The 20,748-nt window shown below is 30.3% G+C and overlaps 1 protein-coding gene across 6 annotated transcripts in view; it reads left to right on the forward strand.

The window, feature by feature from the left end:
* Positions 1-20,748, forward strand: part of SPoCk (secretory pathway calcium atpase) — a 253,313-nt gene that overhangs the window by 126,989 nt on the left and 105,576 nt on the right. For all 6 annotated transcript variants that reach the window (XR_015043598.1, XM_085825761.1, XM_085825757.1 and 3 more), the window contains 4 exons: positions 10,123-10,212; positions 12,825-12,860; positions 15,275-15,336; positions 20,069-20,177. Coding sequence is in view for 5 of the 6 variants with exons in the window: in XM_085825761.1 (XP_085681887.1) it covers positions 10,123-10,212; positions 12,825-12,860; positions 15,275-15,336; positions 20,069-20,177 (297 nt within the window). In the remaining variant the exon portion in view is untranslated. The remainder of the gene's footprint in view (positions 1-10,122; positions 10,213-12,824; positions 12,861-15,274; positions 15,337-20,068; positions 20,178-20,748) is intronic.

Genomic DNA, 20,748 nt, shown 5'->3' on the forward strand with positions numbered 1-20,748 from the left:
AGCATAATTGGAGTTCTTAAGTTTCTGCCATGAACTAATTCTGAAGGCGAGAAACTGGTACTATCGTGAATAGTGGTTCGAAGAGCAAATAAAGCCGGAGGTAAGATTTTATCCCAGTCTGGACTAGATTCTAGACCTAGGACTCGAAGAATTTCTTTTAAAGTTCTATGCATCGTCTCTACCAGATTGCTTTGTGGGTGGTAAACAGAACTTTGTACAACTTTAATTCCGAACTTTTCTAGGAAATTCGATATCAGCACATTCATAAAAGATGTAGCTTGGTTGGTTTGGACCTCCTTTGGAAATCCCATTCAACTAAAAATTTGAAGGAAAACATAAACAATCGTGGTTGAACAAAGATTTGCAACAGGAACTGCATCCGGATATTTTGAAGACATGCAGATTGCAGTTATAAGATACTTATTTCCTGAAGGTGTCATGAGCAGAGGCCCACAATCGTCAACATTTATTTTTGAAAATATTTCTGATAACAGGGACAATTTTCAAAGGTGCTTTCTTTTCATCCTGCAATTTTCCAACTCTACATTTGTCATAAATTTTAACAAGATTCTCGACATCTTTGTAACAATTTGGCCAATAAAAATTTTTGAATAATGCATCTTTGGTCTTTGTTGCACCAAGATGGGCTGCAGTTTCTTCGTGACAAATAGTCATCAACTGTTTACGATATTTTTCAGGAACAACAATCAATAGTCTTTGTGTTCCATATTGTCTTTGCATTTCATACGATATTCTTTATTGAAAAAGAGCATTTGGCCTTTCAATATATACCTTTGTACTTGTAGAAGATTTTATTTTAGCTTCTTCATAAAGTGGCTTCAGTTCGACACTCTCCTTCTGTTCTTGTATAAGTATTTCTGGAGAGGTCTTTATCAGATCTAATTCTGCATGTTCATATTTCACAGGAGGCAAGCTTTCATTTTTAGTCAATATGTCTTTGTTGTTAAGTTCAATTTCAGAATTTGACTCATTTGTTGAAACCAGATTTTCTGTTTCTTTTAGTCGTCACGGTTGAGCATGAATTTGTACTGCTTTTATCATATGAATTTGAACTTCTTCATTTAGTTTTGCTTTTCAAATAATGCAGCGGTTTTGTTACCTAGAAAATACCTTCCTTGATTTAATGAATGTCTTAAGACTGCAACCTTTGTTATTATATGACTAAGATCACATTCAAGCTATACCTCAGCCAAAGATAAGCACACTGGATGTTCTTCCAGAGGTGTGTTCGTATCCACACAGTCTCACCCGTATACATGGAAGGCTGTACATACTTTTGGCAAATTAAATCCAAAGTTACATCGGTATCTCTAAGTATGGGCATTTTATAGCCATTTACTTTACCTAGGCTGGTATATGAAACCATAATATCTTTAAAACTATTTTTGGAAAATTCATTTGAGGGTACAGTTTTATTGGATGTTACAGTTTCTAAATTCTTTTTGAGTTTATCACAGAGGTCAAAGATATGAGTAGGATCCGCATTCATAACAACGAAGTTGTCTCCACTTCTCAAATTCCCTTTCATGAATTTAATTAGTACATTCTGTCCTAATTATAGGTTTAGGATTAAAAATCTTTCGAGATTTTTTTATGATTATGTCTATTATGATAACCACTCCACATTTTGATGACTTTCTTGAAGTTTCAAACCTTGCTTTCTAGATTTTCCCTCCTAAAGCTTTGTTTCATACTCTCATACTCATCTAATTCTTCTGCTAGCTCATATGGAGTTTTTAATTTCATCCATTGGTCAAGAAAATGATCCTTTACTTCCATGGGAACCCTATATTTAATTTGCTTGGTAACTAATCTTTCAGATTCTCAAATGTCTTAGTTTCTAAATCTGCAATCCACTCCAAAAAATAACTATAAAGTTCATGAGCATAATTTCTCCCAAGATTTTTCAGGAGTTTTTTTATGTCAATAAAAGCACTTTCAACTTTTCACTGTTCAGTTTATATCTCCTTAAGATTGGATTTTTCACATATTCGTACTTAGTCGCATCTTCAGATGTTTCTCTGGCTAACATATTGGAGATTTGGGTGGGTAAAACACCCAAAAGATAAGCCACCTAATCTTTCGTAGGAACCTGAGCCATTTCAGCTTTTCTCTCAAAATTTATTAAATATAGTCCCATTTCATTCCTTTTTTCATCAAGCTTTGGAGTAATTTGTGACAACTGGATTTTGTTGCTCAATTCTACTATATTCGCTCTTGATTCTCTAGCTCGTGTTATTTGATTTTCAATTTCAAGCTGCTTTATTTCCAATTCATATGCTCTTGCTTCTTGAGCCAGGCATTCAGCAATTATCTGTTTAGAATTAATTTAACTTCTTCCTCATGGTAAAACCGACTTTCAGTGATTATTTTTTTAATTTCTGGGACCTTACTAGTTAGCGGCACTTCCTCACCTAATTCTTCAGCTACTTCTATTAAATCTTGTTTTCAACCCTTGGCAAAAATTAATTTTAAAAGGCTTTTAGTCACTACTCAAAAATTCAAATCAACTTGCTCAATCTAGCCTCTTTTTATGAGAAATTCAAGTATGACGTAACGTATTTTGTTTTCTTTTTTTTCTAAAACACTTAACTTTTTGATACGTGCGATATTTTTATCATTTTTTTTTAACTAAAAACTCTAGAAATTAAATTTTATGAGCCTAGAGACAGATAATATATGAATTTTAAAAAAATCTGCTCTTGCTCATTGTTTTGTGGGTGGTGGTCACACGGTGAAACCACCGCGCGTCTAGGACTTTGACACTTACTGAGGTAGTAGGAGAAAAAAACATACCTTTCTCAGTACGCGTTTCCAATAAAGGACGAAATTTATAAATTTAAAATATTGTATTTATGAATTGCATTTTATGTAACTTTTTTACAATGTAAAAATGTAATTACAATGTAGTTTTTTACATTAGAAAAAAATTAAAAAATAAATATTTATGTAATTTTTCTATAGCAGTGAAAATATGTACCTAACTAATAAGGATATTTGGCTAAAATGGATAAAAAAACTCAGTAAAATAAGGATATATATATATTTATATATATATATATATATATATATATCCTTATTTTATATATATATATATATATATATATCCTTATTTTATATATATATATATATATATAAAAAAAAGACCGTGTTTTTTTTTTTAAATTTTCAAACAACAATTTTTGTGTGTGTGTGTGTGTGTGACACTGTTTAAAGTATGTTTTGTCTTTTTGGTACATGCATAGACCCATATTGCATGTTTCGCACATGTATCTTCTTCTATGAGGTTTCTTCCTTGCGCTACAAAATGTACGCTGCCTGGATCTAAATTTCACTGGCATATGTCCAGCGTTATTTAGTTTCTTTCCATGTGGCACATGAAATTTGCGGTTTTTTATGTTAATGGAGGGGGGGGCCCTTGGTATTTTTGGGCTTTGGTACAGATCATACATTTCTCATTCATATTTATTTTATTCGTATTTCATCCCAAAATATTCAGAGAATATTTTTAATTTAAATAAAACTTTACGAGATTTCTATTTTTAATTATATTTAATATTAATTTCTATTTTTAATTATATTTAATTAAATATTTACATTAAATTTAAACCACAGGAAATAATTTATAAAATCACAATACTAGCTTGGGGAACAAGTGTGTTGAGGTCAGAGAAAAAGCCTCTGGAAAAGAAAGAACCTTTTTACTGGGCAGGTGCATGTATTGTTTAGTAATAAAATAACTCTGTTGTTTCAAAACCCCTTATCTATATTTGGGTAAAAATAAACATTCCTATTTGAGAAGCAAGCAAGTGCCATTGTGAAAAGCAGTGTTTCAAGACGCGTCCACCGAGCCTCTGTAGCATTGTGACACAATGCTCTAGTGGCACAGTGGTCATGCCCTAAAACCACAGAACAAATACCATACATATGCAGGTTTTTTTTTTTTTATATATGCAGTTTAAGTATTGTTATTTTTTATTGTTTATGATAGAAATCATGATGTGCGATGAATAAATTTTGAAATTTAAAGTTGTTTATATTAATAAAAGGAAGTTATTTTGTCTCATTGAAAACGAATTTTGAAAGGTATCCGATTTGAAGTACTAAGACCTAAAACATGTATGATTCTGCAGTCATTTTGTGTTATTTAGAGGTAAAAGATCAGTAATCAATTGATTTGCTTTCAAAAATTTCAGAAGGAAGAGAAAAAAAATTTGAAAGTTGGTGGTTTCAGTGTGCGACCACCACACGTCAAAGAGTTAATGCAATAAAACATATGTGCTTTCTGATAAACAAAAATCTGCAAAGCTTGCTCTTAATAAATTATACTAAAGTAAATAAAGAATTCAAGCCTCTAAGTTGATTCACTCAACAAAATTCCTGATTTGGGTCTCTAATACAAGAGCTCAAGTTTCATAATAGAAATATTATATATTGACATAGTAAATTTGGTACCGTAGTAAAAATTAATGTAGTAATGAATAATATATTAAGGTAGTAAATTTGCCACTTTAATACAAGAGCTCAAATTTTATAATAGAAATATTCTAATATTAACGTAATAAATTTGCGACTGTAATACAAGAGCTCAAATTTTAAAAGAACATTAAATATTTTGACGCTTTAATCCAAAAGCTTAGAATATCGTTCTATTAGCTGAATTTAATAATAAAATGCAACATTTTCATACAAAATGGCACAATATTCATTAAAACTTACACTCACAGGTTCTGTATTTTCTTATGTTTTTAAATAAACACTGGTTTCACCTTTCTATCCCCGTGACTACCACCAAATATTTATTCTTTTATACGTCTGTAATGAAGTTTTAAAGAAATCTTGCCATTTTTTGGAACGAACAACCAAATTTATTAGTCAAAGTTTGCAGAATAACTGAAAAACATTTTTAATTGCATGTCTGCGGATATTCTTTGCGCTCAATTTCTTTACATTTCTTAGTGAAATTATGTTGGTAGCATAGCAATGCAAATATGTTACAACATCCTAACAAAATTTTTTATATGTGGTATTTTATACTATTGGTAATAAAAAATAAATGTTGTGTAATATGTATGTTGATTGCAAAGTTTTTAATTCTTTTTTGCATTACTGTCTGCATCAAAAATAGCATTTGAGATGAAATTTAATGTGCTTCCAGTTCTTTCTCTCTGTGGTCTGTGGGTATCTGTGCGTGCATGCATTTATACATATATACATACATATGTAAATACAAATGCTTTCGGCATCAATATAAAACATTATGTAGTAGTAAATTTCTTTTGCAAACATGTAGCAACAGTACTAAATGAATAAATTTGAAAATTTTGTAGTAAAATTTTTGTTTTTAGTCTCTCTGCTTCTTTTTTTTTTCTTTCCCTAAACCAGTGTTTCCCAAACTTTTGACATATGTGTACCCCTTCTATAATTTTCGTAATGCTGAGTACCTCTTTAAAAAAATGGATATATTTTAATAACAATCAAAATATATTTATTTATATTTTTTGTGACATACACAAAATAAGAAAAGAGAAATAAAATTATTGGTAAAAATATATTTATGGGTGCCACTTGGCGATTTTTGGCTGTACATACGCTTTGACTTGTTATTTTGGCTTTGTGTAGCGGCGATTTTTGAGGCAAAGTCAGTGTTAAACAAATCCAAAGTAACAATTCAAATAATTGCACAAACTCGGTTTCCATTTACCATTAACCTATTTTCACTTTAAAAAAAAAAAAAAAAAACAGAGAATCGCACAAACTAGGTATTGCACACTCCCTTGACTTTGTCCATGTACACATTGATCTATAGTCACTTAAAAAGTCAAAGGAGCAGCCAACAAAAAGTGTATAATCTCAATAGATTACATTTTAAATCAAACAATGAAATAACATAAAAAATGAAATTCATCTTAGCACTATATATCCATTTACACATTGACATTACTAAAAGAGAGTTAGTAATGAAAGAAGTAGACTCGTTTCCCTCTCTTCACGAGATTATGACAAGTTTGACTACTATGGTGATACTCTGAAATGCATAACACAGCATTTGCAGATTTTGCAAGTGGGCTTGAAAAACTATTTCCCTGATTTAAACAAAAATATTGAATGAATAAGATATCCATTTAACATGAACATAACATCCATGCCAGATGATTTGTCACATGCCGAAGGAAGAAGAGCAATTGTTGAAGTCGCTTCAGACAGATTCTTGAAATATAAACATAAGAAGATTACCTTAACATTATTCTGGTTACAAATGCAATGTGTGTATCTGGTTTTAACAGAAAAAGTTCTGAAATACATCTTACCTTTTCCAACTTCATATTTATGTGAAGTTGCTTTTGCAGCATTTGTAAACATTAAGTCGAAAAAAAGGAATAGACTATTGGACGGGGAACCACATCTCAGATTTAAAAAAAACTACGAGGGAACCAAATTATAATGCTCTGTCATCTCAGCACAAACAATTTTATCCTTCTCATTAATCCAAATAAATGTTATTTATAATATAACTTTTATTTATATTTTACTATGAATAATTAGGTTAAAGTAGATTTAAAGGTGCCCCTTGGATTATCGCTACGTTGTTGTTTAATTTATGGTAACCTGAGCAGTTAAATGCTGTGAAAACCCTATTACGATGTAATTGGTTGCGTGATTGCAGTGAATTTGGAAATGTTGTTTGTGTGTCGGATTTTGGATAAGAAGTATGTTATTATTTTGTGGTTTACATTAACATACACACACAGAGAAAAATGGCTGTATGTTCACACAGAAAAACAGTTTTCTGTTGTTTACACGCAAAAATGGCTGAATCTGGTAAGACTAATTTGAAGTTTCTGTATGATTTGGAACGAAAGGGAAAAAAGCATTAATTGACTGTGTGAATGAAAGGTTTACTTAGTAGCCATCATAAGTGACCTGTTTGTAGGAAGGAAATGTGTACGGTTGAAACGGTGGAGGATGCCGGTACTATGGAGGATATTTTTTTACTCTTAGTTTTGTGAATTTATGTGGCGACGCCAGATAGATAATTTTAGGAAGTTTTTGTATGCTGTCAAGGGATTTCTTTGATTGAAGACACTGAAATTTGTAAATAAGGTAAGTGGATATTTCCTTTCTATAGTGCTAAGATGAATTTCATTTTTTATGTTATTTCATTGTTTGATTTAAAATGTAATCTACTGAGATTATACATTTTTTGTTGGCTGCTCCTTTGACTTTTTAAGTAAATATAGATCAATGTGTACATGGACAAAGTCAAGGGAGTGCGCAATGCCTAGTTTGTGCGATTCTCTGTTTTTTTTTTTTTTTTTAAGGGAAAATAGGTCAATGTGTAAATGGATACCGAGTTTGTGCAATTATTACTTTATATTGAACGTGAAACAATGAAATTTCTTTGTCTTGTAAGGATAAGCTGAGGCAATTTAAAACAGAGAATATATCTGCTAAGTGTGCTAGTTTACAAAGTCATTTCCAGTCATGTAAACAATTTCTCAACTCAAATTTATCATTAAGAAAACATTGAAGTTCATGTCTAAGTTCAAACAATCGATTTAGAATTTTTCCTCTAGATAGCAAACTAACATCAGTATGAAAAAGAAACTGGGTATGACTACTTCCCATTTCTTCACGTATTTGTGGAAAAAGTTGTGCATTTGAAGAACGGTTTTTAACCCACTGAGCTTTATGGTTGGCTTTATCCGGTCATGAGATTTTGGTCATTTGTTATATATTAGCTTATAATTTATGATATTTTGCTTTCTTACTTTCTTTAATAATATAAATATCATCTTAATAATGTAAGTTTATGAAAATAGAGCCTAAAGTAAGTAATATACAAATTTAGCTAATAAAGTGTCTTTGAATACATGTCTTCATGACAGATCCAAAAACCTGTGCCACTCGGAGGGTTAATGTAGTTTACGATTTTCACACTTTCATCCAGAACTTTCTGTAGATCAGTGGGCATCTTATGTGTTGCTAAAGCCTTTCTGTGTATGCAACAATGTGTGGGTATGACATTTGGGGCAACATTTTGAATTTTTGCAACTAGTCCTTTATTAATTCCGACCATACTTTTTGCTGCATCTGTTCTTATTCCAAAACATCTATTCCAATCAGTTTTGTTCTCTTGCATAAATTTTTTCATAACATAAAATATATCTTCTCCTGTTGTATGAACCTAATAAAGGCTGGCAAAATAAATAGTTGTCATCAATTTCTTGATGCTTTTCATATCTAACAAACGTCATAAGATTTGCAAAATTTGCAGTATCAGTGGACTCATCGACTTGCAATGGATAATAACGACTCTGGGAAATATCAGATAATAACATTTGTTTAACGTTTTTAGACATATCAATGATTTGTTGATGAACTGTATTACTGAACCGGTCAAAAGTTTGTTTTGCTCTATCTCCTATCAGTACTTCTGCCATTACCTTGGATGCAGGCTTAATTAAGATTTCTCCAATAGTTTCCGCTGCACTACATTTCACAATTAAAAGCAATACCAAGTTTGCAGTATTTTTTTATTGTCACCTCTTGTCAAACCAACTCATTACTTTTCGAGACTGATTAAAATCCTTAAGATTGTTTTCAAAAAAATCTATGGGTTTATCTTTGTACTGATTAGGGTTTGTCTCAAAATGGCATTTTAAGTTGGATGGTTTCATGCTTTCGTTTGTTAGATTTTAAAAACAAATGATGCAAAGTGGAATAGGGTCCGTTTTAATCTCCAGTCCATGAGAATCCAAATTTAAGATATTCTTTTCATACTTGCGAGTTTTTCTTGCCTTTTTTTTAACAGTTTTTTTTTTTTTTTTTCGGAATTGGATTCATTGTTAATTTCATTATTTCCCATTAGTTGATTGCTACTATAATCATTACTGTCTGTCGGCATAGTAGTTCCAGATTTCAACCAGCATTCCCTGTTATATGTTAGGGATAAAAATTATATTTTATAAAAATAATCAAAATCAATAGGACTTACTAAAGCACATAACAAACATTTCCTATAAGAAAAATAACACAAAAGTTAAAAATATACAGGTGCCTGGAGAAGACACTAACTATTCACGGTCTCTGTAGCGAAGTGTGGTATATTCCCGCTGTGTCACATCGGACCGTCTCATGTCTTACAAAACTATCTTGGACTGACTCATGAAAACATAGAATTAGGCACAGTTAAGCAAGGTGCGGTGCATATCCCCACCAAACTCTGGCACAATGTGTACCCCCACCAAACTCTTCGCTTTGGGAAACACTGCCCTAAGTGAATGCGTTGGTCTATTAATTTGTTCCAAAATGTTTAAATTTAGCATAATTCTATGATTAAATTTTTGGCTAAAGGTTTTGATCCCAAAGAACTTGGTTCATATATATGGAAATGTAAAATCTTTTGGAATTTAGATTTGCTTTTTGATTTGACTGACCATGTAGTTTTATCATTTGGCAAGAGCAGGTATTTTTGTTATTTTCTTGTTATCTGTGCCTACACTGAAAAGTTGCAAGCTCATTGGGGACTAGTTTTTTTACAAAGCTCATGTGTGAAAGGCAACAGTCATGTTCGTAATGGTGGCATACTAAGAATTTCATACTGGAGCAATCAATCGATAAAATTAATAAAAGTAAGAAGAATCACTTACATTTTTAATGTGCTTCTTTTGTTGTTTTCCTCATGTTGACAGCTATCTGTTTTTACTTAAAAAGCATCAGAAAATTGCGCAAATTTAGCGTGGCTTCATTGTGTTTCAGCTAAATCAACCATGTACTATATACATACTTGGATTGCCACATAAATAATTTTTAGTGGCATCATGGATTACCACATGACTATTTTGGCGATATACTGCTTTGCTTCATGAATATTTTTTCATGACTTTTACTGGTAGTGCGAATAATCAGAAAGTACCTTATTTTTTAACAGACTGAAATCCACTGCAAGTATTAAATTATAAATTTGAAGTTGATGTTATTATTATCATTTCATCTAACTCTTCAAGTTTAAAACGAACTCATATAACTTTTATTGCCAAGTCTAGTTATTTTGTTATAGTTTTTCATGTATAATAAGAGGTTTTTTTCTTCTTTCAGTTCAAAAACCCTCTCATTGTTTTGCTACTCGCATCAGCTTTGGTTAGCATTTGTATGCAGCAATTTGACGATGCCTTTAGTATCACAGCTGTAAGTAAGAAAGATTTTACTGTTTTTATTGTATGTTTATTGTGTACATTAAATTAGCACACAAATACATTAAATTAGAATACATAAAATAAACATAAATAAATAAATTAGAATAAATTAGAAATACATATATAAATTAGAATAAATACATTAAATTAGAATCTACATGTATTACACTTTTTTTTTTAACTATCTGCAAAAGTACATTACTTGCTTTAGTAGAAGCATAAATAAGGAACTTGTGTGATCTTAGCTTTTTTTTCCCCTCACAATTTTGTTTGTGTGCTATGTTTTTATTAAAACCATTTATTTTGAAATTTAGCATAGCTGTTTGTTAAAATGTAAAACTATCTAATTAAGCATTTTTAGTGCAAAGGAGCAATTTGCCCGGCATTTTGTATTGATTCACTACAACCATTGTTTCACTTTTCGAATTCTTGCCAAAAAATATTATCTCCCTGTGTTATATTTAAAGAAATTAAATAATGAAGACTCTGCATAAATGTATGCATATTTCTCGCAATGTGGTAAAACAACGGTACCTACAGCCATCAAATTGTGAACAATGTAATCCTCCTGCGAATATGGGCATCTGAAAGCCAAAATTTGAAATTTAGAATTTGTTTTATTATCGATTTCATATTTTGTAAAACTTTAACGAATTTTTTTAACAAACTCTAGGATTTCAAAGCGAGCAATGGTAATGTTGTACAGAAAAAGCATTTTTATCTGCAGTGCACAAAACTGTGTATCGAAAATTCTAAAGATATAATAATTTTAAAATTATTTTGTGATACTGCTCTTGAATTTAGTTTTATGGTTTAAGTGCAAAGAACATGGTATTTAATAAATAAAGGTAACACACAAAATGGTAAAAAAAATGCTCCTTTGAACGTAATTTAAAATTGGAATCCTTTCTTATATTTTTATTAAAAAAAATTTTTTTTTTAAGCAAGGAAAATTATCAAACTTGAAATTTGAGCTTAGTAAAAAGTTAGTGTATTCTTGTAAATGTACCGTAAAGTTGATGGCAGATTATCCATGCATCATGCCACAAAGCATTTCTTTGACTGTTACATGAAGATAATAAAGCACTAGTGACTTTTTTATCGATCTGAATTACGGAAGCTTGAAATATGTTAAATGTTGATTTGTTACTGGAAACTATTTTTCACTGAGGGTTATTATTCTAGAATATGTAAGGTCTGTCAACATCTGTATTTATATAGATACACACACATGTGCATAAGGGTCTAAGACTATAAATGATGATACTATAAGAATTTGGATAGAAAAAAGTCAAGAAGTGAAAATGCTGTAGGACAGTGCTCTTAAAACTCAAATTGCATGTAGGCCAGATGCATGTAAAAGCAACTAATGGGCCTTTTTTTTAAATCAAAATGTAAAGTTTTTTTTTACTATATTTTAAATCTTATTTACTAATTATTTTTTTTAAAAATTACATAACCAATTATAATAATGACTAAAATCCAAAGCCTGTTATCTGATGAAGCAATTTCTGTTGGTTATACTTTGTATTTATAATGTGTTGTAGTTTAAATATAAAATTTTCAGATAACTGTTTATTCCAAATAATACTAATCTATTAAATTTAATCAATAAATAACTTATTTTTAATTTAAACAAAAATAAAGAGTTTATGAAAAATTTAGCGGAACGAAACTTGAGAATAAATGACAACCTGTTATTGTTTATTTCTGATTTTTCTTTGATGCATATATATTTCTATGGTATTGAGTTTTGCACAGCATTTACCATATTGTATAAACAATGTCAAATGTACCACTTGAAAAAGGACTATTGTAACTATTCTTCTATAAATACAAATGCTGGCTATCTCTAAAAGTATCTATTAACAGAGCATAGAAACAGTTGCAAATAAACACCAAAATGGAACACCTAATATTAAGAATTAACATTCAAGTCATATAAACATAATACTGGACAACCTATCCTCATCAGAGTTGGAGGTCAACTGACTGAAAATTGTTCTCGTTGCCACTAGACATTCGATAAAATAGTTACATCCAAACAGTTCTATTACAGTATAACAGTATTTTTCAAGCAGGAACACTTAAAATATTTGAATTTCATTTTTCTTTTAATTTTCTGTTTTTAACAGTGCATTGACACTATATATTTGAAATATTTCAAGAGTTCTTTTTTTATCCTGCCTGTTTTCATATTATTCACTCATTTATGTATACTTATCTGTTAATTATTATTCAGCTGCAAATTCTATTTATACATGAAACATCACAGTTTTTCAATTTGGCAGGTAAAGGTTCTAGCACAAAACAACTGTATCTAATAGATTTTTATATTTATTTACATTATTTTAGATTTTTTTCACTTAGCTTAAATTGGGAAATTACCTGTTATAGATACAATTTTTGAAACATGAATGCATATGGTCAGCCAAGCCATCTCATTAATCTTTTAATAAATGCAATGTATCTTTGCGATATCAGTCTGTTTTTGTTTATTAAAACACCAAGTCTTTGGAAATTTAAAACAAAAATGCTAACAAGACTTCATATTTATTATATGCTTTTTAGTATATTTATTACTAAATTATATTTTTGTTACAGGCAATTGTTATAGTTGTGACTGTAGCATTTGTTCAGGTAATTATTTTTAACTATTTAATATATTCTTTGAGATTTTTAATATTTTAGTTTTTGCATTCTTTTTTCTTAAAGCTTTTGGAAAAATAAATATTTGTTTTATGTATAAAATGTATTGTTATTTCAAGTGTTAAAATATTCCCGTAAATATCTTGCTTGGTTAAGAGTTAACATGGTTATTCTAAATAAAGAAGAAACTTTAGTATAAATTTTGATTGACAGATAGGTTTATTGTAGCATTTAGAAACTTTTTTTTATTTTATTCTTAAATTTTCTGTGCCATTATAATAAAAATTTTAAGACTGAAAGATGATTGGAGCTCCAATTTACATTATCTGTCTTGACTTATTCACCTGGGATTCAAGTTTTGTAAAGGTTTATGTTTGTTAAGAGTATGGTAGTTTAAGTCTTGTATCAATGTTTAGAGCGTGTCTTTTTGTCTTTTGAAATGTGAAATGGTCTGGAAAATAATTTCTATTCTATTTGCTGATCTAGTTTTTCTTCTCTCTGTCCATTCCTTTAATTCATCTAAGAATGGAGAACAATCCACTGAACTGAGAGCAAAATCTTAAAATGAAAATTTTGTTTTGATTGTGATGTCAATACATCATCTTTGTGATTTTTTTTTTTTTTTTTTTAAACTTAGAATCTGATTGTGGAATCTTCTTTTCCTATGTAATGGCAAACCCTGACTGTAAAATTATCTAGTGCCAAACAATGATATGCATATCATTTTCTAGATGTAAGATAGATATTTAGGGAAAAGTTTTATTCTTGTGTCAGAATGTCCTGGACAAGTCCAAAGATACATGAGTGCGTTAAAAATGCATGAGAGACATAGTAGTGGATCTGCTAGTCAATTTTAAAAGAGATGCAATTTAATAATCATTTAAAAATCTAAGTGCTATCACCAGTGGGAATCTTAAGAAGCATTTTTCAAGGTAGGAGTCATAACCAGGGTGAGCCATTTTTAATTTTTTTTATTCTTAGAGACTTGAGAATTTGACTGTGTTCTGGAAAAATAAAGTATACTGTGGTTAAGTTGATTTTATCATCTGCTGAATTCATCCAGCTTTCTGCTTTTATTAATTTACTGGCTTTTTCTATAAATGTTTCATTGTGCCTGAAAATCCATTACTGTACAACGATTAACATTTCGTAGTGGAGTAGAAGTTTTGCCAGTGGTCAAATAGTTAAAACACTGAGTCTAAGGAGTTTATTCTGGGTTTGTTCCCAGTCAAGCAAACTGACTACATAGTTGATTGTCAGCTTTTCTCATGCATGATGTAAATATGAGCCAGCTTCTCTTATATAGTCTTCCATTAAGGCATTTCTCCTCTTGGGCAGATGACCTTCACATATTTTGCTATATTCTAAATAACTCAGCAGAGTAGAAATATATAATGTGCATTTTATTATCATTGATAATAATGGGATTTGGGTATAGAAATAACCAGTAGGTAATATATAAAAAAATATATTACTTTCATAGGGTTAGTGGTAGTTTTGAAGAGACCTTCAGTGTACCTTTGACCCTGTTATCAAAGTTTGAGACTTTTATCCCAGGTCGAATTTTGATTAAGAAATGATTGTTTGTCCAATCAACAGGAGACAAGTACAGGTTATGATAATTGTTATCTCAAATCCAACCCTGTCAATTCCAAAAATCTCATATGTTGAGCTTTATATCTGTTTTCTGAAGGATCCTAAGCTTACTGATGCCTTTTCTTGGATGTCTGTTAAGATAGGGCTAGTTCCATCAACATTTGCATTCCATTATCTGTGATCAAGGTTAATCTTTGAGGCATAAGTTTTAAACCTGAAATGCAGAAACAATTATGTCTCTGACAAACAATTAAAAGCATCTTAGTCAGAAATCTTACATAATTTAGTCGTCATTATTTCAATATGATGACCTTGATAAAACTCTCAGAATCTGACCTTTTATGCTGTCATGTATTAGGATAATAATATTAATGTACTTTTCCATGTTCTTGCCTTAGGTACATTCTTTAATTATATATGATCATTCTCTTAACTGTTTGACACTTATCTATGAGCTAATATTAAGTCAATATTTATTAATTGTGTAATGGGGATTGTAATACAGATGTGAATCCCATGTATGGAATGAAGATTTTATGCTGCTGTATATTTTAGAGCGAATAAAGCTCTTGCATGTATACACTTCAGATATTTTTTAATTATATGTTTTCAATATGCTATGTAAATTAGTTTTTCTCCTTTCTCCCTTTTTCTTTTATTGTCAAATCATATTCAATTTTAAGTACTTATGTGTTCAAAATTTAATTATTTCTATCTTAAGCTTAAAAAAGGGTCTTTTTCAATTTATTATTATATATATAAAAAACTTTTTAATTAATTTAACCTTACCTTTTTTTAATTAATTTTAGGAATATAGATCAGAAAAATCACTAGAAGAACTTAATAAGCTAGTTCCTCCAACATGTACATGGTAACTAATTTCACTCTGCTTTAAATATTTTATAACTGTATATTTTTAATTTGCCAAAACTTTTATTTTCAGTGTTATTTTATTAAAATGGAAAAAAAAAAAATTGTCATTCACTTTATTTTTTACAATAATCTTAGTAATGGCATATTTCAGTAAAATCGGTTCAGAGGGCAAATAAAATTATGAAAGATATTTAATAAATTCAGGATTTCAGGAGAAGTGTTTTGTAGTTTAATTATTGAGTAAGATCCTAAATTTGAAATGTTATGTCCAAAATAGCTGAAATCCAATTGATATATTGCAGTTTTTAGTTTGAGAGTGAAATTTCGGACAAGAAGTGTAGAGTTATAGAATATTTAGCTTAAATCTTTCCTTCCCACTGATAACTTCCTTTTCAGGATTTGAGCAGAAATATATCTATATCCTTGATGACTGCCACCCTACTGACAAAACACAGTATAAATCAATTTCTTTCCAATGGAAAGATTGGCAGCATTTCATCTTAAAAATTTGTTTTGTTGCTGTTTAAAAAGTTAGTGCCATTTTTAAAGGCAATAAGATAAAATGTAACCATTTTACTCCATTTTCATTTAGTGTACTTTTAATTTCTCTTTGTGTTTCAATTATTCCAACAAAAGTATTTTTAATGCCTATATAATCATCTTCTGGGAGGTTCCAAATGATAGCTTTTGAAACTGTTTTGTCTAAAGCGAGATACTTGCTTAAATATTTTATTAGTAGGGAGTTTAAAATAATGCTTAATTATGGGGATGAAAAAAGAGTATCTAATCTTAATAGACATTCACATATTAAAGCTATGCCATTTTCTAATATTTAAAGTTTGTTCGTTAAATCTTGGTATTTGAAAATTTTGATCAAAATCATGACACATTATTTTATGGCACAGTATAAATAGTAAGTATGAGCTAATCATAAAATTTCCAAATTATGACACCACTTTTTTTTAAAGGAAGTGTTGTAAGCAAAAATTTTGGAAATTAATGTGGTAGCATAATTCAAAAATCTATCAAGATCATATTATTCAAACAGTCTGTGATGTAATTTGGCAGAATGCCAACAAAAATCAAAGAATTCCATATATAATTTAAATTTTAAATATTTTAATAATGATGTTTTCACAATTATATGGCTTTTTGGTGAAAGAGTATGGCATTATGCATTTAAAATGTGCAAAATAAAACATCATGAAAAAATTTTAAAGCACTTGATAAGCAGTGCCATTTTATTTGGTTGCTGAAGATGAATGTTTAATTATTTTTGATTCTAGGCATAAAAAGATTTTCCACACTTCTGTTAATGCCTCCACCTAATTTTTATCACTAACTAGAGTGACTGATGCCAATATGATAATGATCAGTTTATTTTCATTCTCCTTTGTTAAATTTTACCATCTGTATTTGATTGTGATTGAAATACTAGATACTTTTTAACATGATTAAAAGAACTGTTTTCTTCTTTTGGTTATATTTTAAGTGCTTAGAATTTAATTGTACTCTACAAGTTATTGTAGTATAAAGATTGGAATTCATTGAGCAGAAGAAAGAAGCTGTAACTTCTCTCCAAGAAAATATTTTGTAATATCATATAATATGTCCAGCATCTTAGTATCTTCATAGCCAAAATCTAATGAATGTAAGAGAGTAATTCATTTAGATTTTGGCTATGAAGATTGACCCTCTTATATTCACCTTTTTTTCAGGGTACTGTACTTTTTACAGTTTCATATAAAACTGCCATATTTTTAGAATGGATGTTTCAGATGTATAAGAGTTTATGGGAAGTTTTGGAGCAACTTAATTTGCATGAAAAACATCTTTTATTGACGAAAGCGCATGTATGCAATAGGCCATTTTTGTTTTCGTTATAAAATGTCACAAACTGTCTCTTTACTTCTTAAAGATGTGTTTCCTTTCAACACTTACATTGTAATAACCTTTTATGAAAACTCTGGAATGCTCAATGTAGCATCTCAAATGGCAATGATTTCTTCTTCAATCTTCTGTTTCATTCCATGGATAGTTGTAGTATATGTATGGTACACCTTGCCTTTAAGATGTCCCCACAGGATGAAATTGCAAACTCTAAAGTCAGGGGATGTTGCTGGCCATGAAATGTTACTTTTATATGAAATGACATGCTTTCCAAACAGTCGTCAAACAACTTCCATCGATTATCAAGCAGTATGTGGCGTGGCTACGTCCTGCTGAAACCATGTTTTTTTATGTTAAGATTAAGATCATGCAGTCTCAGTGTAAAGAATGTTTCAAACATATCAACATGCTAAGTGGATGTTACTGTTGTTGCAATGCCATGCTCACATTAAAATAAGTAAGGGCCAGTGACATCATGACATGATACAGCACACCATACCGTCACTTTGATGCTATGTAATGGATGCTTCAAAAGCTCGTGAGGATTTTCCTGTGTCCAGTAACAGAAATTCTGTTTGTTAATGTATTTGTTGAGGTGGGAGTGGGCTTCATCTGACATCCTTACATTAAGGAAATTGGGATCCTCTTAGTTGATTTTAGCCAGTAGCTGTTTATTAAACTCCCTACGTGACGCAGAGTCTCGTGGATGTAATTTCTGCACAATTTGTAACTTTAGGGTGTGGAACTTTAATTCATGCATTATTCTGTTTGATCAATCTCTACTCAGATGCATGTTGTCGAATAAAGCGGCGAGGCTTCTCTCAATGGAATCTCAAACAGCAATAATGTTCTCTGGGGTATGTATCATTCGAATGCCACTTGAAGGCTCCTTTTTCAAGCTTGAACCCGTTTCTTCAAAATTACACACCCACGTTGTAATCACATAAGCTGATAGAATATGTCCATGACATCCTAACTGGTACTGCCATCAAAATACCTTTTGCTGAGCAGTCACACTATCAACCTGCTTGTAAAATGCTCTCACAATAATAGCACATTCCACATTACTCCTAATGTTGCATAATTACTAAATGGCCGCATGTTCAAAAACAACTACACGTCAATTCTGAACATTACAGTGTTGCCAGTACTTAACATTCAAAATTTCCTGTCGCTACCCTGTATAATATTTCATTGACTGTATATAATTTTCACTAGTGTACATATTATGTGGAAGGTGTGCCAATAAATATAGTACATATTGAAATGTACATATGTAACAGAATTTTGTAGGTGCAAGAACAGAAATAAAGCAGGTCATTTAAGTGTAACCATGATTTTTGTTAAGATAAATGCATTATAAAGAAAATCTGCATTCCCAATAGAATAGGATAAAGGTGTAGTTATCAGTAATTCCTTATATAAAAATAACCTTAAAATCAGCGATGCTATTAAATGCACTGCATTTCAATCTTTCAGCCATCTAAATGCCAATTTTTAAAAGCGCAGCTATCCTAAAATGAATGGACGTTAGAAAGTTATTTATGCAAATTCTTATTCTCAGAGCTGATGAATGTAGTGATTTATTTTCATCTTATTATCAAGAGAAAACCTTGCAAACTACCTGCAAAGGTCACGCTGAACCTTTCCCTTCTAACAGTTGAATGTTATCAGGACCAGATTTAGACTTGATAAGGCCATAAGCTATTTAAGATGTGGGGCTCTTTATAAGTCTGTTATACTATATTTAAATTTTTTTTTGGGGGGAGGGCCCTAAGCTATAGCTTGTGTAGCTTATATGTGAATTCTGCACTGAATGTTATGCCAGATTAATACAAGAACCAACCAATCACAGCAACACAAACATGAATTGACATTCAGTGTATGATTTTCCATAGTTCGCTGCACATTCACCTTCAGTAGCTATTTATGGATGATTTGCAACCTAAAGAGCAACAGAAAGAACAGTAAGAATGGGCAAAATATCAAGTTACAGGGAAGTTGAAATGAAGATATCTTTAGATATTGTCATGTTAATATTACTATATATAGTTTATACATGACTACTTTTCATTTTTATGCTCTTACTGTAGCCACATCTTTTAGAAATTAATTATTCATATAATTTTCCCCTTTCAATTTTTGAATGTTAAAATTAGTAAAGAAAGAAAGAAAATGCTCAAGGAAAAATATATATATAATTACATTATTACTTGCTTTCCAAATCTTCACAGAATTGTGACATTAAGCTTTGTATTATTAAATTTGAGTTTTGGTAAAAAAATTATAAATCTGATTTATTTTTGAAATGGCGAGAAGCAATTATAGATATATGTTAATTTTCCAAAAGATTAAATTATTAAAATTTTCTGATTATATTGTAACCTATTTAGAATTTTTAATAATTGGTTACAATTTAGCCTTGTAGAGATAGTTACGGATACCTTAAGATACTGAAATATGAATCTTCTCCTATTTCTGTGTGACTATTTTAGAAAAAAATTTTCCTTTGTACATATTAATTTCTCTTACTTAAATATGGGAATAATGACATATGAACAGTTGAGAAATAAATTTTGCTATATATTTAACTCTCACTAAAAAATATTGAAATTTCACTGTTCTTTCTTTATTGAGAGACTTATTATGTGCACAGTAATTTTTTTTGGCCATACTGATGTGTATTGATATTTCTTAACCTTACAATAGTTTAAAAAGCACTTATAATACATTTATAGCACTCTAGAATCTAGAATTTGACATATTTTATGTGATTCTAGAATTTTCTTTTATTTGTAAAAAAATATATTTGCTCATACTACAATTATGTATTTTCTTAGCCTTAGGGATGGCCGTCAAGAAACATTTTTAGCCAAAAATTTGGTGCCTGGTGATATAGTTTATCTTGGAATTGGTGATCGAGTACCTGCTGATCTTCGGTTATTTGAGGTAGTATAGTTCTTTGAAATTTATGAAATAATGTAATTATTTTGAAAATTAAAATTTTTTTAGAAAATTGCATTGATCTGAATAAGTGCAATAATGCCTCTTATGTAAGTAACATGTTCTGTAAACCTTTACATAACTTGAATTTTATGCTAATTGAATATGTAAATTGTTTCAATAAAACTTTGTAACAAGTTGCAGTATTGATTATTATATGTCTGTATACTATAAGGTGTGTTCGAAAAGTTCGGTGATTGGTCTCATAATTAAAAAACCGCGCTGGTTAGGATCTTGCATTCACGCAGATGCAGTGAGAGAAATGTCATGTAGAGCCATCTAACAGCCATTTTATGACAGATAAGAGGAAGCGCACACTATGAGCAGTTTAACACAGTCAGTGTGAGAAAGATTGTCAGTGTGACATGGAGCAACGCATAAACATAAAATTTTGCTTCAAGTTAGGCAAAACGGCGACGGAGACACATGACATGTTAGTGAAAGTATACGGTCAAGAAGCAGTGAGTAAAAAGTGTGTTTATGAGGGGTTTAAACGCTTTACAGACGGAAAGGAGGA

The sequence above is a fragment of the Stegodyphus dumicola genome, chromosome 10 (assembly GCF_044657685.1).
Source record: "Stegodyphus dumicola isolate Sdum_Otavi_A_Nest chromosome 10, ASM4465768v1".
NCBI classification, from domain to species: domain Eukaryota; kingdom Metazoa; phylum Arthropoda; class Arachnida; order Araneae; family Eresidae; genus Stegodyphus; species Stegodyphus dumicola.